General features: G+C 32.4%; 2 protein-coding genes across 3 annotated transcripts; one reads left to right on the top strand and one right to left on the bottom strand.

Annotated features, from left to right (window-relative positions):
* Positions 1–3519: 3519 nt before the first annotated feature.
* LOC117906712 (DNA ligase 1) lies at positions 3520–6794 on the top strand. 2 transcript variants are annotated; one of them, XM_034819867.1, is made up of 3 exons: positions 3520–3804; positions 5247–5586; positions 5718–6794. In XM_034819867.1, exons 1-3 carry the CDS (start codon positions 3724–3726, stop codon positions 6629–6631), a joined length of 1335 nt encoding a protein of 444 aa, XP_034675758.1. In that variant the 5' UTR covers positions 3520–3723; the 3' UTR covers positions 6632–6794. The 2 variants fall into 2 exon arrangements, with proteins under 2 accessions (XP_034675758.1, XP_034675759.1); XM_034819868.1 differs by having other exon boundaries at positions 3521–3804; positions 5721–6794.
* Positions 6795–7080: 286 nt separating this feature from the next.
* Positions 7081–10949, bottom strand: LOC117907699 (probable serine/threonine-protein kinase DDB_G0282963). The gene is made up of 10 exons (XM_034821327.1): positions 10652–10949; positions 10442–10582; positions 10280–10335; positions 10040–10199; positions 9058–9966; positions 8690–8938; positions 8451–8602; positions 8121–8348; positions 7856–8005; positions 7081–7649 (listed from the first exon to the last, which is right to left on the bottom strand). Exons 1-10 carry the CDS (start codon positions 10698–10700, stop codon positions 7437–7439), a joined length of 2307 nt encoding a protein of 768 aa, XP_034677218.1. The 5' UTR covers positions 10701–10949; the 3' UTR covers positions 7081–7436.
* Positions 10950–18556: the final 7607 nt, after the last annotated feature.

Here is an 18556-nt window from a genome sequence, read left to right as displayed (position 1 = left end):
GATGGCGACATTGACTCATGGAAACCCCTAGAAGGAAGAGAAGCGAAGTTGATGGATAATGTACCCTATCAGTCTGAAAACAAAGGGGCGGCCCTAATGGAGGAGCCTTTGGTCTAAACCTCTAAATCACACTTAGAGGTCTGTAATTTCCTCGAAGGTGTTTACAGTGAACCCATCACTCTCTAGTCATGAATTAGCATCCATAGTTGTAGAGTTGAACAACATTGCTTGGGTCAAGAGTGGGCTTGTGAATAGCAACGGCAGCATGCAGGACGAAACAGCCAGACAGAGATTGTGTATGGAAGTTATAGTACAACTAAAGCATGAAGAGTAACAAGCTCTGCCACTCCTTCTGTCACTTATATTCCCATTCCGCAATATACATTCACCAGAACCCATTATCATACCCTCCATGCCCCCATGTCTTTTCTCTCTACACCACACCACATACCTATTTTTTCTTTGAAACCCATCAAACCCATTCTTCCTCACATTTGCATGGCCATATTAATCTCCATACCTATCCTTCATGCTTCATGTATATCCCTATTCTTTAACACCACGTACCTGTCACCACACTCTCTCTCTCTCTCTACATCTTCACACCCCCACATTCCCATCTCCTCGCACCATGCCCCAATAAACCCATTTTCATACCACATTTCCAATACCCATAATCCACTCCTCCCATCATCCATTTCGCTATTGATGTCCACACCTTTCATACCTATCAGTCCTCATGCATTGGGGTCTCATCATTGTGGCTACAGGAAAGAGTTCTATGATTGCAAGTCTTATACATGCCGTGAAATCCACTGTGAAAGGTTCATGCAGAGGCTACAAGTGAGGAGCTCATGTAGATGTTGCAAGGGAAGTAATGTTGGTGACTTGTTTTTTGGGTCCTGGACTGGAAAATCTGGTTGAATAGCTTACCATGGATGATAAAAGAGGTCCTCCCCAGCAACTCGTTCTTCCATTAATGCTATGCCCACTATTAAAGTCACGTAGAGGCATCTTTGCTCTGACTCACACCTCATAGTTTATAAAGATAAGCTTGAGTTGGGTTCTGAAGCAAGTCAGATGCCATGGCTGTCGCCAAAATCCAGGGTTCTAGAACACTAGCCGGTGCTGATCAGCCATCATCCTAATCACCGATGCCTTCACTCAGCCTCATCAACATAAACACATCTCCATGCAACAAACACCAGTTCTTTTTTTATGATGATCTAATTCTCTGAAGGAACACTAAAGAGAAAGAGGAAGACTTAAGGAGAGGAAGTGGTGATTTGAGAGAGAAATGGAGAACTCATCCGGGTGTTTGGTCTCCAACGAACGGATCATCTCGGTGTCTAGAGATAGAGGTTCGATGGAAGCTAAGATGTTTCTTGACTATAATCCACGTTTAGCCATGTATTCCACCTTCAGTGGGCTCAACTCGCCTTTCCATTTCACAACCATAGAGGGCCGTAATGAGATTGTTGCTTTGCTGCTAGAGAATGAAGCTTATGTGAATCCCAAAAGTTACAATGGTCATACGACATTGATGCGAGCTTGTAGATATGGGTATTGGGAAGTTGTTCAGGTTCTACTACTCTTCAAATGCAACGTCACACAGGCAGATTACTTGAGTAGAAGAATATATCTACATTTTGCAGTGGTAAATGGGCACGTAAGATGCATGAGACTTGTGGTGACTAACCTTGTTCTGACTACTTCTCATAAAGCTATAAATGTTTAAAATAATGGTAATGAAGGTATCGGTTTCAATTAAAAGAACGCATATGATCAGAGTGCTTTGGCCAAGTCTGTAAACAAGGCAGCTAGTGGGGGAATCACAACTCTTCATGTGGTTGCATTGAATGGGGTCCTACGATTTGATCTCATCATCACCCAATAGGCACATGTGGCAATAGAAAGTGGTATTCCCATCACTGTTCACTTTGACCATGGAGATTCCAATAAAGCTAGAGAGATATCTTGATACTGGATGTCAGGCACTCACAATATGGGGAAGAGAATCACTGGCCTTGGTGCATTTGATTCGCTTGTCCTAGAGGTGACCGAATCAGTGATCTGTTGGGCATCATGTACACATTTCTCCTGCATGCTTCCAGTCCGCATGGTTTACATGACCACCTTTGGGTCATGTGTCATCTTCCACTTTTTCATCCTCTCATTTTTGAAAATAATTTTCTCAACCCCATTTTGTAAATGATTTTCCAAATTCTAGTTTTCAAATAATTTCGAATCTCCACATTTTTCATCTTCAGAATTTTTAAATCCCAAAAATCCATCTCTTTCAATAAAATTGGTTGTCATTTTCTCTTCGGCAAACCATTTTTACATTTTCCATGTTTTTTAAAATGTTTTAAAATAAGTGTGAATTTAATTTCGTAATTCTTAGTGATGGAATTTACAAAATTGATTCATTCAAAAATAAAAATGGGTTTTGGTGGGGCCCAACATCAAAGAAGTCTTATTTGAAATAAAAATGAACTTGAGTGAAGTGTCATGTGTGCCATTGATGATTTTGTATTCCGTTTAGTGACATGCAAGTTATATTTTGTATTCATCAATTGTTCACTAACCCCATTTTTTGATAGTGCATTATGGCTTGTTGCCCAGGTACTCATCCACTCCCATTTTGGTCATTCTTTATGCATGTTATGATTATCATATGTGCATGATCGATTTTAATATCCATTGATTTTCTTATTGATTGCCACGTCAACTTCATTTTATTAGTAGAGACATGACTTTAGGGATTTAGAGAGGTGCTACGTTATTTATCGTACCTTCTCGATAAATAACCTAACCCTCGAGCCCGATGCGATTTTTCACAGACCACCTTTTCCAAAATAAAAGTCACACTTAGGGTTTTTTTTCTTCTTATTTTGTTTACCCTTTTAAAAATAAAACAAAATAAGTGGCGACTTAAGTCATTTTCTAATAAATAAAATCATTTTAAAATAAAATCGAGCTCGCCCTCAAGTAGAAGAGTATAAGCCAAAATGCGGGGTCCACAATAGTACTTTTCAAAAATTGTTTTAAAAATATCATGATTTAAAAAAAAAAATTATTCTCTTAATTTTAAATTTTTTAAAAACAAACTTTAGGGTGATAATCTAAATTAATATATATTTTTATATAAGAGTTATTGTTATTTTAATTTTGTTACTATTTTTTAATTTAAAAAGTATAAAATAAAAAGTGTATCCAAAATAGAAACGCTCTCTATATAAAAGAGATTTAATTAGAATCCTACACTAAATCTAATTAATCAAAATAAAATATTTTTAAAATTTATTACAAGATAAAAGTGAAATAAAAACAATCCAAAAATTTTTCGCCCTGAGATTCTGAGAAGGAGGCGGTGGTAAGGAAAACACGTGGAAAGCCCATCGAAAGTTTGAAGGAAATAGAAATAAAGTTCAAGGGCATGATAGGTAAAAAGAAAAAGCGAATAAAAAGGACGGTGGATCTCATCCTATAAATACCCCTGTCCGCCCAGCGATTGGAGAATATAGACGCGGTTCGAGTCTTCTTTCTGTAGCCGCCTCGACCCAAAACCTAGGGTTTCCGAAATTAGCTTTCTTTGATCTGCGATCTTCGATTTTCGATTTTTTTTCCTCAATCGAACATCAGATTGTTGAATTCTCACCTTTGTTCTGTTAGGATCCGGATTTTTTCCATACATTTTTTGGTCATTTGAGTAGAAGGAGGATGTCTCGATGCTTTCCTTACCCGCCTCCAGGGTATTTTCCAAGGAGGACAGTCGATGAGGCCTTGCTCGAGTCGACTAAGGTTGGTTGAGCGCTTGGTTTTTCGGTTTATGCTCGACTTTGTATGCTGATCTGATTGTAAGCAATCGTATTTATGTATATATGAAATTACGAGAAGAAACGTTTTGTTAGGGTTTATTGGTTCTTCGGGTATAGGAGAATCGTCGGTTCTTTTGTGGGTGGTTCTGATTTCGATGAGAGGTTGTAGCGTATACGGGATACGATCTGAAATTTACTGAGAGAAAAAACTTGGATTTGGTCCTTCGTTTCTTGGATGTGTATATTGGGTTAACTGGATTCGAGGATATGCGAGGTTATGGAGATCTTGTACTATTTTTGACCGCCAAGGGGCTTAAAATTGATTGGCGATGGAAGAATGGTATAGGTTGGGTGTAGATTTGAGTCACCTTCTTTACAAATTATAAAATCCCATTTTTTTTTGAGTTATCTAAATCTTTATTCCAAAGAAAACTAGAACTGTGAAAATTTTTATGCTTTACAAATGGATGTACCAATTCTAATTGCCAAAGGCTTAACAAACAATTATTTTCCAATTGATTAATTGTTACAAATTGAAAATTTAGGTCGAGCGATTCGTTGTGGCTAAATTTTAAGCTAATGGGACATGGCACTGTTATTAGCTGAGTGTTGAGCAAGATGGGTATAAGGAGAGATGGATCCCTGGCTAAGCTTGCTCTTATCGAGGCTAGATGGACCGTTATTGCCGAAACCCCCTAAGCCATGGGATGGAGAGAAAGGGATATTGCATTTCAAAGTGTATTTAGGGTTTTAATTATGACGCCCTTTCTTGTATCATAGTGGGTGCGCAACAATCTTTGATTTTGTTGATTGTTAAGACAATTATGCTCTTATTATGCACTCTTATTACGTTGTAGGATTTTGTTGTCACAGTTATTCATTCATCACAGCATTGCACTTTCCAAACAGGGTTGTAGAGTTTACTTGATATTAGGTAGAGGATGTGCAGCTTAATTTTATCTTTCATTCGTATCCTATCCAGCAATATTCTGGAATGACTTGAAAGCTTTTGAATTAAGATAGAAATACCTGTATCCTGCTTGTTACCAAAGAAAATTGATGCGGGGTTTTAGAAATTCAAGACTAATTAAATCAATCATTTTTCAGTTGGCATTTTCTTGTCAAATGGCATTTGGTAAACTCTTGTTAGGCTGAGAAGTAAAGTGTGATGGTAGTGTATTCATCCTTTCAAATCAAAAAAGCTATTGGTTGGCATCCTTTTGATTTTCAAGAATGCTTTAGTAATCATATGAAAACCTTGGAATAGTTGATACTTTGTATTAGGACGTGTTATGTGAGTCTATCTTCCTTTTTGGGATTATATTTATCACAAGCACAGATTATCCATGTCATTAGGTTGGTCATGCTTCACTCTTTGGTCTACACTAGCCCTATATTCTAAAATGTCATTCTGGTGCTTTAAAGCTCCAGAGAGAAAAGAAGGCCAAGGAAGACAGACATCAGAAGGACAGGAAAGAGAGAAAGAGAGAGAAGAAAGAGAAGAAGGAGAAGAAGAGGGAGAAAAAAGAGAAAGAGAAGGGCAAGGATATAGCCAGTGACATCGGTGATGGTAAGCTCAATGACAAGAAGGGGCAGTCTCAAAGGATTAGAAAAGATGAAGCTGAGCAGTTGGAGAAGAGTGATCTCACTGAAGAATATGGACAGCCTATCTATTCACAGAACTCCTGCCATTCATCTGACAGCACCCAGAACAGCCGCAAGAGGAAAAGGGATACCTCACTCTCAAGTGGCAGCAGTAATCATGGTATGTGATTTTTCACTTGTTAGAGGTGTATGTTGTTTGCATCTCCTCTGGCTCCCCCCTCTTTGTCTCTGTCTGTTAGTTTAAACCCTCAGCAGGCACTTAATAATTTTTAAATCATTATGAACATCAAGCAGGGAACATTATTCGGTTACGTCTGCCACTTCCAAAGCCCAAAGAACCGGAGGCATCACTCACCAAAGAGCAGAACTGCTCAGAACGGCTGCCACTTCCAAAGGACTTTGGACCTGAGGCATCACTCGGCAAGGAACAGAGCAGTTCCATGCGACTGCCACTCCTAAAGCACAAGGAACCTGAGGCATCAGTCAGCAAGGAACAGAGCAGTTCCATGCGGCTGCCACTCCTAAAGCGCAAAGAACCTGAGGCATCAGTCAGCAAGGAACAGAGCAGTTCCATGCAGCTGCCACTTCTTAAGCACAAAGAACCTGAGGCATCACTCAACAAAGAGAAGAGCTGCTCTATATCAAAGCACAAAGAACCTGAAACATTACTCAGAAAAGAACAGAACCGCTCAGTATGGATGCCACTTACAAATCTGAGAGAGCCTGAGGCATCACTGAGAGCGGAGAGCTGCAGTACCTCTGGAAGGGTGGATTTACCTGCCCAGCAAAAGTATGAAATATCTGGTCAATCTATTGAAGCGCCACCAATCTTTTCTATGAGAACCAGTACTGTTGACCAGAAACTCAACCCTGACCAGCAATTGCTTTGTTCAACCTCCAAGGTGCCTGAAATTGTTGTACAAAATGATGCCAATGCCAGCAAAGGATCAAGGTCAAGCAAAAGTAAGAAGCAGAGAGCAGAATCTCGGTATAAAGCTCTAGTAGAGGACTGGGTCCCTCCGCTGTTGCAGGCTGAGCAGACTGATTTGGATGATCAAGAATGGCTATTTCAAAAACATGGAGACAGGCACGAGAGTAAGCGGCATGAAACTATCAACTATGACCTGTGTTATGGAAGCTGGCCTCGCGCACAGTATCTTCCGGAGGCTGATGTATATGCATTGCCTTATACTGTCCCTTTTTAAATTTTGGCGGACCTTATAAATCTTGTATATAAAGAATCATAGCATTGACTCCAAATTTGTCAGCGGTGCAGAGGATTTTATAAAGAATCATGGGACACCCCTCTTTATGGTTTTATGCCAGATTACTTGCAGTGTGATCAATACAACATCTAAGTTGACATTAGAGCGTTTAACAGGGCATTTTCTCATTTATTTCCAAATTTTTTATTCACATTTTGGGAAGTGTGATATTTTTTTTATTTTTTATTTTTTATTTTTTATCTTTAAAAATATTAGTTTTTTTAATATTTTATTTTTTTAATTAAAAATCATACAATATTTCAAAGTAAATTTCTAAAAATTTCACATTACTATTTTTACTTCTAAAAGTAAAAAATAGAAACACTATTGTTATATTCTAATGAGCTTGAGCTTAAAAAGAAAAAAAATCAGGCATTTGACCACGGGGCTTCAAAAGAAATACTATTATTTTGGTGGTTTCACCTGACTTACGTTCAATTGGTTTCGTTATCAAGGGGTCTGTTGAGCCCCCAATTCCCACGAATATGGTGAGAAGATGAAGGATAGGAAAAGAAATCAAATGCCTTTTGGTTGATTGGGCAACTTATCCAAAGAAAAAAAGAAAGAAAGAAAGAAAGAAAAACAGAAGATCATTATTTGCCAATGGGCACTTATATTTATCAATCCCCTCAGCAGACACTTTTACGCTTCCCCAGTTTGTTGGCTAAAATTGCCTCCATCCAGGGTCACGTCATTCCAGGCTAAAAAGAATGAGACGAGATCGGTGATGGCAGTCATGCCCATGTCATCCTTTCAAGTATTCTTCCAATGTAAAATGTTTCCTTTGTTCTGCTGCACAATTATGTGATGTAATATAATCCTCCACATCAAGCAATGGCTTGGAAATAAGTTGCAGATCAAATTCATCATCCTCCCTCTTCCCTCGCTCCTTCAATTCTTTAACATGCATCTTGAACCATTCTTCCCCGTCCTTCTCCCCTCGTAATAGCTTGAGTATCTGAATCAGGGACAATACAATTGAATAAATAGCATCATGCCACTGGTTCTGTTCGATTAGAGGGCAAATTCATAGAGATTTTTAAAAAAGTTTTGACATTGGGGATGCTTCTGAGCTTTCAAAAGCCTCCAAAACTTTCCCATATCCTGCCAAGTTCTCAATTACGCTAAGTAGGACTGTAGGAATGAGGATCAGATTATTAGTACCTGGCTGCCTTTAGGACGGAGTTCAGCTGACTCATTGATACAGGAGGTTGCTGCTAGAGCTACTCTATGCATTTGAACACTGTCAAATTTCCCATCCAAATTTGGATCCACCAAGGCCTCTAGGTCCCCGCTCTCTAGTATCGGTTTTGCCTGGATTAAATAAATAAACATACCTTGGTTATGCTTCCATGTATTGAGTCTTTAAAAATGAACATTTTTTCTATTAGACATTAAGAAATCATGTATGCAAAGTAAGTTCTCTTACCCACTTGACCAAACTTGCTTCTTCTGTGAGGGTCTTGGAATTAATTGGCCTTCTTCCAGATAACAGCTCAAGAAGAACCACCCCAAAAGAATATATATCAATTTTATCACTGACGATTCCATGCATGAAATACTCCGGAGAAATATACCCAAATGTCCCTACTACATCACTGTCTAATATTTCAGTTGAATCTGTAGGTCCCATTATGGCAAGCCCAAAATCAGATAGCTGCAATATAAACAGAAGAGCTGTAAATCCGCTTAACTTTGAACTTCAAGGTGCATATCCCCAATGTTGCTGCTGAACACAAAAATATGTGAAAGTTAGTACCTGTGGTTGAAAGTCATCTGAGAGAAGAATGTTCGATGATTTTATGTCTCTGTGAATCACAGGCGGAGAACATTCATCATGCAGGTAATTCAGAGCTTCAGCAACCACAACAGCCACTTTGAACCTCACTTCCCATGGCAATACCCGATCACCTGTCTTGCAGAAAATACTCATGTAAATATAGCTTCAGCCCAAAATTTTTTAAGTAGAAGTAAACTCTTTTATGTGACAGGAGATACCATGTAGGTTTTCCTCTAAACTTCCTTTGGGTACAAAGTCATGGACCGATATAAGATGGCTGTCTTCAACACATATGCCAATGAGGGGTGCGATGTACTTGTGATTTAACAAAGTCGTGATGTTGATTTCCTGGGAAAAATTGTTCCATGCTTCCTTGTATGATTTTGAAATCTTTACTGCCACTGGCTGGCCACAGGGAAGACGCCCCTTGTATACACTGCTGCAGCCTCCCTCTCCTATGAGGTTTTCTGTTGAAAAAAACCATAATTTAGAAATGGGACTATGTCAAATGCCTTGAATAAGAAAAAGACTCATATGGCAACTAGAGAAGGCTTGTGCCTCAGAAATTGATAAATGATTGTTGGACCTGAGGAGAATTGAGAAGTTGCCCTCTTTATCTCCTCATAGCTGAACCATCTGCAACCAGATGAGTTTGTTTTGTGAAGATCCAACTCCTTGGGTAGCTTTGCTGATACTGCCGGAGAATTAATGTTGTTTTCATTAACTTCAGAATCATTGGTTTCTCTTTCAAGAGGAGTAATTTCTATTGTGTTTGAACCCAAGCCAATTTGGTTTCGATCTGGCAGTTTCATTGCCCATTGAACCACAGTCAATTTATTAGCTAATTTGGATTCTCTGAAGGCTTCTGGAGTTGCAGAAGCTGTTTTCTGGAGAAGAGGCCAACCTAGCATAGATTGTTGCTGGGAAACTTGCCCCTTGTATTCACAAGCGTGGCCAAAATCCTCATTTTCTGTGTTCTCATTGCCATCCATTGATTTGTCTTCAGAAGCTTGAATAGCTTGAAGGCTAAGATTCTCATCTTTCTGATTGCCATATAATGATTTGCCTTCAGAGGTTTGAACAACTTGGACACTTGTTGTTTCGATCTCCCATTCATCATGAACTATAGAATTATCATTTTCTTCATTCTGAGTTCGCATAATTACAGGGCATGACCGGTTAGGCAGACTCATCACCCACTGGACCACAGACAATTCTCTCGCTTCTGATTTACTCAAAGCTTCCTCACTCACCGGAACAGCTGTTCGGAGGAGGGGCCAACCAGGAGTAGATTCTTGCAGCTCTTTTAAGCAAAGAGATGATGTGCTCAAAGGAGCTTCCCCGTGTTCATGGACAAGGCTGACAAAGCCATCTTCCAAGGCTCCACCCCCACCACCATCCGATGCACTTTCAGAATTACTAGTTCTTTCAACATCTCTGAATCCAGTTTTATTTTCTTTAGGATAGAGAATTGACTTCAACTCTAATTCAGGACCTGCATAATTGACAGAACTCAGCAATCTGCTTCAACAATTTAAAGGGATTCACTATGAGAATACAAATCAAACCTGCCGAATGACAGCGTAAACGTCTTCTGGAGGTAATCTTCTTCCGGGCTATGGATAAAACAGCAGTAGTCCCAGGAACTCGTTTGGAAGAACGCTTTGACACCCGCTTCAAAGCCTTTCCTCCTGAATTTGCTTCACATGTTGGACTTACAAAATTTACCTGAATTACAAGTATGATAACTAGAATTAGAGGGACAAATTAGCAGCAGACGTATAATGGTCGAAGTTGGAGAAACATACCTGCTCTGATTTACACACGTCTCTACAATTTGAAGGCATCTCTTTCCAAACAGGATCTGGAAGGATGGATTAATTGAAAAGGAGAAAAATTAACAAAACTCAGCCCAACTCTCCCGAAAAACAGACAACTTGCAGAGAAAATCAGAAAACTGAAACAAATACCAGAATCTGGGCAAACTTGGATTGCAACTAGGCCGTGTTTCAGCTTGGCAACTTCAATGAAATCACAACTGAGCATTTCTGCATAAGGGTTCTTCATGGCTATCCTATAAAGCACTTGCCTCTTCTTCTCTTTTCTCTTCTCTGCATTTTCCTTGTTAATGATAGACATTTTCTCTATGAATTAGGTACAGAAATAAGAAATCTTCTAACCTCTGCCCCTTGTATGTGTAGAACTCCCACGGCTCTTTTCTGGTGACATGTCTATATACTATCTTTCCACACAAGCCATCACACCAATAATATTCTTTATATGCCCATTTGAAGTTTCAAATTACAAGACATCATCGAAATTTGAACAAATCCCAAGAAAATTCTTTCCCTTCATGATTATTTTATAAGGAAAAAACAAACAAAGCCAAGCTCAAAAGTGTTGAAGAGAATACAAGATTAAAAAAAATGAAGGATGATGGTGCACGGATTTACCTAATTTTGACTGATTTTTTAAGACAACTCGACATCTTGGCCCTTGGGTCGCGGCCTAACATAGTCAAGTCCACCTAGTATGACCCAATGTAAAAATCACATTCTTATGACAAAAGGGAAAATGAAAGGAAGCCATCTTTAGTCTTTAGAACGAAGCCATTGACTTCCAATTATTTTTTAATTCAACCTTATCACATTTCACAGGGTGGGCTGCTGCAGTGCAAAACATGCTTTCATCTTCATAATAAACAAAGATTTTTCTGTCCCTCCCTTTGGTTGACCACCCACTATATTCTATAGATCTGATGGCTATAATCATCCATTATCCATTCAAGTTCATCCCTTTGTACAAACATTCTAATAAAGCGAGACTCATCCCCTCCATTGAACGACCCATGGATCCAAATGATTGATCCAATGAGGACAAAAAAGAAAAGGCAGACATCTGAAGAGGAACAGCCTCTCGCTTATTAATGGTCCATCTTCTTTTGGTTCTTCTATTATTAAAAGTGGAGGGAACCACCACTTTGAAAAAGACACATCCCATATACAAGAATCTTTAATTTCATAAAGATGACATTCATGGATAAAATCTAATTAATATCTACACAAATATTCACAATAAATTTGAGTTAATTAATCTATCCTTACATAATTGTATACATAAAAGTAGTTTAAGAGTCCATTTGGTAGTGATTTTAGAAAGCGTTTCTAACCTTTTTAACACTTAAATTTTTTTATTTTTTAAATATTATAAAAGCTAGAAATGTTTTTTGAAATTACTACCAAACGCACTCTAAAAACAATAGAAAAAAAAGATGGATCATAAGGTACCTTTGTAAGAAGCTCTTTAAAACTTTTTTCTAGGTCTTTGGGCACTGAAGAATTGAGTTGTTTCAAATGAGTAAATCTTGTATTCTAATTGTATTAATTGGTAGGACTCAAATATAATATGATTGAATGTTTGATGGATATCAGATTGCTTTGGCTAAGAAGGGTACTTGTAATTTAGAATCGTTTCTAAATTCATCATAATTGATTTTACCAGTTTCTTTCTTACCTATAATCATATGATATTTTTTACTAATCAAATGAATTTTAAATCCAATAAAAATTATTTAAAACACAAAAAGATGGGTTATTACCACAAATTTGAATAAAATTTAGTATTGAACCATTGTTGTTTTTCGTGTAATCATTTTTTATTTTTTATTTTTCTAGCTATGTCTTTGAATCAAACAAGGTTTAATATCTTAATGGTTTTGCACAACTCAACTTACACTATTTATTTGTTAAAAATATATATATTTTTTATATTTTATTTTTTTTACGTGATTATTAACACTTAAGGTTAGAGTTTTAATTAGGTGTTGGTGTCAACACATGAGGTGTTACAACCCAAAGCCCAAATGTTCATATGGCCCAAAACTTAAAATTTGAGAGAAAAAAAATTCAAAAGTCCAATTCTAGGCCCAAACAGGCTTCCAACCTTTGAAGCCCAATGCATTCTTAAACCTTTAAACCATTTTAATTGTTAAAACTAATATTACGATAATTTGGCAGAGTCTGTTCCAATGTTTTAGAAATAAACCAACTGATGAAATTTGATGCGAGAAAAACAAAAATAAATTAATGAAAATATAAAAAACAAAACCTCTTATAAAATTTAATGCTCATGTGATTAAATGCTAGAAAAAGAAAATATAAACAAAAGAAGAAGTGAAATGATTTGAAAACGATTTCTTAATAAAAATAATGAAAAATATAAAAAAAATAAATTAATTTCTTTTTTTATAATTAATCGATATAAATTAATTTTTAATATAAAATTATATTAATAAAAATAAATCATTATTCATTTTAGTATATAAAAATAATTAATTTTATAATACATATATTTATAATAATTTTATTGTTTAAATATATTATTAGTTAAAATATTATTAAAATATATGAAAACATATAGTATCAATTTTTTTTTTAGAATTTTTTTTTTGTTCTTTAAGAAATTGTCTCCTAAAAAAATGATTTTGTTTTTTTAATTTGGAAATATGTTTTAAGCTTTTTTTATTTTGCTTGAATATTTAAAAAAAATAAATGGTAATATTTATAAGGAAAAATGAAGTACACCTGGCTCCAAATTTGTTAGTTCATGGCATTCCAATTTTTTCTTTTGGACGGCTTCTATGTTCAATTTTCAATAACAAAAACCCATGCTTCCACCCTACTACTACTCCCTTAAAAAGCCATGGACAATGGAGTGTCACACGCTTCTTTTCTAAAACAAAGGCATATGACATTAGGCCTGCACCCTCTCTAAGAGGGAGGCCTGAAAAGGTAACTAAGACCAGGCTAGCTGACTGACACATAGGCCGAGGCTTTAGGATGGCACGACGCCCACCCCAGCATCCTCGCATCATACACAGGTGTGCCAGCTTTTACACCATTGAATTTTTTTGGGTCTAGTTTTGGGTCAAAATGGTCCATGTATACAAATAAATAAATATATATTAATATTAATATTAATATTAGATGTAATCACTTTATCTAACTTATATTCAATTTGATATTTTAAAAAATATATATATATTTTTTCAAAATTTTAGTTAAAGTATTAATTGACATCTAAGGCTTCATTTTTAAATTAAAATTAAGTTGTCAACTGATACTTCAATTTTTAAATTGCAATTGCAACTGTCAATTGAGGTTTCATTTTTTTTTTACTAAAACTTCAATTGACAACTAATATTTCATTTTTGAGCTAAAACCTTAATTGTCAACCAAGACTTCAATTATTTTTTTTAAATTTAAAATTTAATTAAAAACTATTAAATTATATTTTATTATTGAAATTAAAATAATAATAATAATAATAAATTATTTATATTTAAGCTTAAGAATATAGTATTACTTCAACAAATATAAATTGATAGATAAAAGATATTATAAATGAATATTTTATTTATTAATAAAATAATAATCTTAAAATAATAAATTTATATAACATATAAATAAAATATAAAATTCTATAACTTATTAATTTAAGATACTTAATTTGTTGTTTTTTTAAGATATTAATTTATTTGTATTATGTCAAATTTATTCATAGGTTCTCTCCTTGTGGAGACATATGAGATTATATATGATTTTTTTTTTTTTAGCATATATATGTTTAGTGGGTATATTTTGTGACTTTGATGAAACTACTAAAAATTATATTTTGTAGTAGGCTTTTCTAATTAATTTCATTAACTAATTTTGTCAAAAAATCTATATATGGAAACTTAAGAGTATACTATTATTTCGATAAAGATAAATTTATCATAATACAAATGAATTAATATTTTAAAAAATAACAAATTAAATATCTCAAATTAATAAATTATAAAAATTTTATAACTTATTTGTATGTCATATAATTTTATTATTTTAAGATTATTAATTTATTGATAAATAAAATATTCATTTATTGTATTATATTTATCAATTTATGTTTATTGAAGTAATACTAGATTTTTAAGTTTAAATATAAATAATTTATTATTAAAGTATATATTTTAATTTCAATAATAAGTTGTAATTTAATAGTTTTTAATTAAATTTGAAAGTAAAAAAAAAAAAAATATTAACTAAAACAGTAAAACCTCAGTTGGGAACTGCGGCTTAGAAATATACTATTATTTTGATAAAGATAAATTTTTTATAATATAAATAAATTAATATAAAAAAATTAAAAAATTAAATATCTTAAATTAATAAATCATATAATTTTATATCTTATTTATATGTTATATAAATTTATTATTTTAAAATTATTAATTTATTAATAAATAAAATATTCATTTATAATATCTTCTATTTATCGATTTATGTTTGTTGAAGTAATACTATATTCTTAAGTTTAAATGTAAATAATTTATTATTAAAGTATATATTTTTAATTAAATTTTAAATTAAAAATAATAATAATAATGATTGAAGTCTGAGTTGACAATTGAGGCTTTAGTTAAAAAGTGAAGCTTTAGATGCCAATTGAGGCTTCAATTAAAAAATGAAACCTCAATTGACAATTATGACGTTAGTTCAAAAACTAAAGCCTCAATTGGTAATTACGGTTTTAGTTCAAAAATAAAGTCTCGGTTACCAATTGAGGCTTTAACTAAAATTTTTTTAAAAAAAATTATATGACATAACTCTGTATTAATACAAGATAAAGAAACATCAAATACAAGATTCCAAACACAAATCAATAATAATAAAAAAAAATAATCGATTTATAGAGAAGAAGAAAGACAAATAAAAAAGTAGAATAAGAAAGAGAGAATAAGGTAAACCTGGTCGGAGATGTAGAAGAGAGTTTTCAGAACCTAGTTGCAGCGAACAATGAAGGATCCAGGATCCAACGATCAAAATGAACATCCAAAACCTTAGAAATTAGAAATTGAATTTTTTTTTTTCTAAATATCGTGGAAGGTTTGATTGATTTAGTTTGGGAGAATCACTTGTTGCAGAGAAGTGGATGATAAATGGGTCTCTAGCTTTGCAAAGAAGATAAACATCGGGTTTGAAGAATGAGATAAGATGGTAAAATAGTAAATTTAGGTTATTTTATATTATCAAATAGGTTCAATGAATCAAAATACCATCCACTTTTGATGAATTCAAATCCGACTTATAAGTTGGATTTGATTTCTCCCTGAATAATTTTTTATTCTATTTCTTCATTCTTGACATTTATCCAAACATATGAATAAATGAGAAAATGAATGAAATGTCCATTCTCACTTTGTATTCTCGTGTACCAAACACCCCCTAAGAGTTGCATACACAGGTGATGATATCATTCCATTAGAAGAAATAACAGAAATCAAAAGTAATGTTGAATCAAATTTTAAACCACTTAACTACCTTTATTTTTTATTTTTTATTTATTTTTAGTAAAAACCACCCAAAACAAGTGAATTTGTTTAATAAAATAGACTAAACTAACCACTAATGGCAAAATACAGTAAATGAATTTTAAATTTCTAAAACTCTTCTTATTTCAAATTTATTATTTTTGAAATATAAGGATTTTTATTATTAAATAATGTTATATAGCTTATGTCTTGAAATTGTATTAGATCCTTTTATATTTAATTAATTTATGTTGAAATTAAAAGTGCGTTTGATAGTAATTTTAGAAAGTGTTTGTAATATTTTTAATATTTAATTTTAATTTTTATTTTTTAAGTATTAAAAATATTAAAAACACTTCTTACCATTACAATAAAACACACTCTAAATTCCTTTTAAAATAAAACCTTTTAATTTTAATTAATTATAAACTATTTACCTTATATGAGATTTTTTTTCTTTTCTATTGCAATGTTTTTACACTATAATTTATTTTCATTGATTTTCTTATTATATATTGCTTTAAAAAAAATTATATTTAGTTATCATAAAGTCAAAAAAAAAAAAAGAAGGAAAATTAGAAAGAAAAAATAGAAAAAATCTCCATAGTTGGTTTATCCTTTGAAATTTTGGGTGACTAAAATTAAATCGTTAATAAATGCATTTTTCTAAACTTTTTTTTTAGGAAAATATCCAAAGAAAATATTTTAAATTTTTCATAATTTGTTTTCTATCTCATTTTTTCATATCATCCAAACAAAGGAGGATAATTTTTCTTGATATATTTTTCTCTTTTCATATCGTTTTTTTTATGATTTATTGGTTATTATTATTATTATTAACTATTTATGAGATATTTTTAGGATAAATATATAATTAATTTAGTATTTATGATTAAATTATATTACTTAAGATTAAAAAAATATAATAACAAAGTGGTGGATTTATGAGAAGTATATTGAATCCTTTATTAAATTAGAATGAAATTTCTTTTCAAATGATATTGTGGATAATCCAAAATGGGTTACATTAACCTTGTATAGTTTACTAGATAAATTGAGTTGTCGGGTTTCCACCCACCAAGCAAAACCGTTGACTCCTTTGTCCCAATCGAGTAAAGCTAATATTACTTCTTATAGAACAATTACTTATTATACAAACTTTATTTCAACTTGTATAATAAGTTTTTTCCATGTTTAATAAAACTTTTACGATATCTATATCACTTTTTAAAAATTGTGATTTTGATAGGTATGTATTACAATCGATAACAAACAGTCTTCTTAGCACTTTTTTTGACACAAAGCGGATGTTTGGTAAAACTTAATACTTATAATTTAAATTGGTTTTAAATTAAATTGCTCTTAAGTTGTTAATTTAAAACTTATTATTTATTTTTTACTTTAAGTAATAAAGTTGTTTGGTAAAGTTAACTTAAAATTTATTCAAAGTGATTCTAAGTAATTAAATTGACATATTTACCTATTATTTATAATTAATGTTTATTATTAAAAAATTAAATAATATTTATTTTTACTTAATTTTAAGCAATGATTTTGTTTATTAAACATCCATACTCTAAAATGTTGTAAAATTTTAAGATAATTTTAAAGTATTTACTATAAAAAAAATGAGTCATAGGAGTTGTGGTTGTTGAGTATATTCTTATTAAATGTGGACAAATAAGACAATTAAGATTAAAAATAAGAATAAGTTAACTATTTAACTTAATACTTAAAATCATTTTTAACTTTAAGTTATAATATTAAGTTGTCTTATCAAACATGTGTAATCTACTTAATAATTTAAATTAAATTATTAAGTTACTTTTAGTTATTAAGTTTTTTAGGTGTTTGGTAAAATTTAATATTTATTACTTAATGACTTAAGTTGAATTTAAGTTAAATTGTAGTTAATTTGTTGACTTAAAATTTATCACTTAATTATTAATTGAAGTATTAAAATTATTTGATAAAATTATCTTAAAATTTATTTCAAATAATTGACATATTTATTCTCATAAATTACGAGTAAAACAAAAGAGGTTGAGTAACAATAGATGTTATGGAATAGTAAAAACGACCGTTGAGGTAATTAGGATAGATGAGGATAAAAGAACAAAATAAATATATTAACTTAAAAATTGTTTTTATTTATTTTTAACTTTAATTCACGCCATTAAGTTATTTATATTTAATTTACTTAATGACTTAAATTAAGTTATTAAGTCACTTTCAATTGTTAAATTGGTGTACCAAACACCTTCAAAGTTCTCAAATGCTCTACTCTAAGTTTGTGTCTTAGTAATGAAAAACACAAACTTGAGATATATTTAGTGACCACGGCAACTTAGTCAAAAGAGGGACCATGTGGCACATTAATCTTCTTCTACAATACTTTTTCTCTCAAAAATTTTAACTCTTAACTCAATATGTTTTTGTCATACTTTTTCTCCCAAAAATTTTAACCCTTCACTCAATATGTTTTTGTCTTTGTATGCAACACTGGATTTATTGCCAACATGACTATATTTAATTTGTCACACCTAAACAACAACAACATCAAGAAGAAGAAGAAGAAGAAGAAGAAGAAGAAGAATGTATCATTGTTTATTCTAAAATTTTTACAAAGCAAATCTATTTAAATAAGTTATTTTAAATGGCTATATAAAATTTTATAATAAGGTATTTTTCAAATCATATTTGTAACTCCGACCTTATTGTTTGGAATATAGGG

Source organism: Vitis riparia, chromosome 18 (assembly GCF_004353265.1).
Source record: "Vitis riparia cultivar Riparia Gloire de Montpellier isolate 1030 chromosome 18, EGFV_Vit.rip_1.0, whole genome shotgun sequence".
NCBI classification, from domain to species: Eukaryota; Viridiplantae; Streptophyta; class Magnoliopsida; order Vitales; family Vitaceae; genus Vitis; species Vitis riparia.
This window is presented reverse-complemented; position numbering and strand designations above follow the sequence as displayed.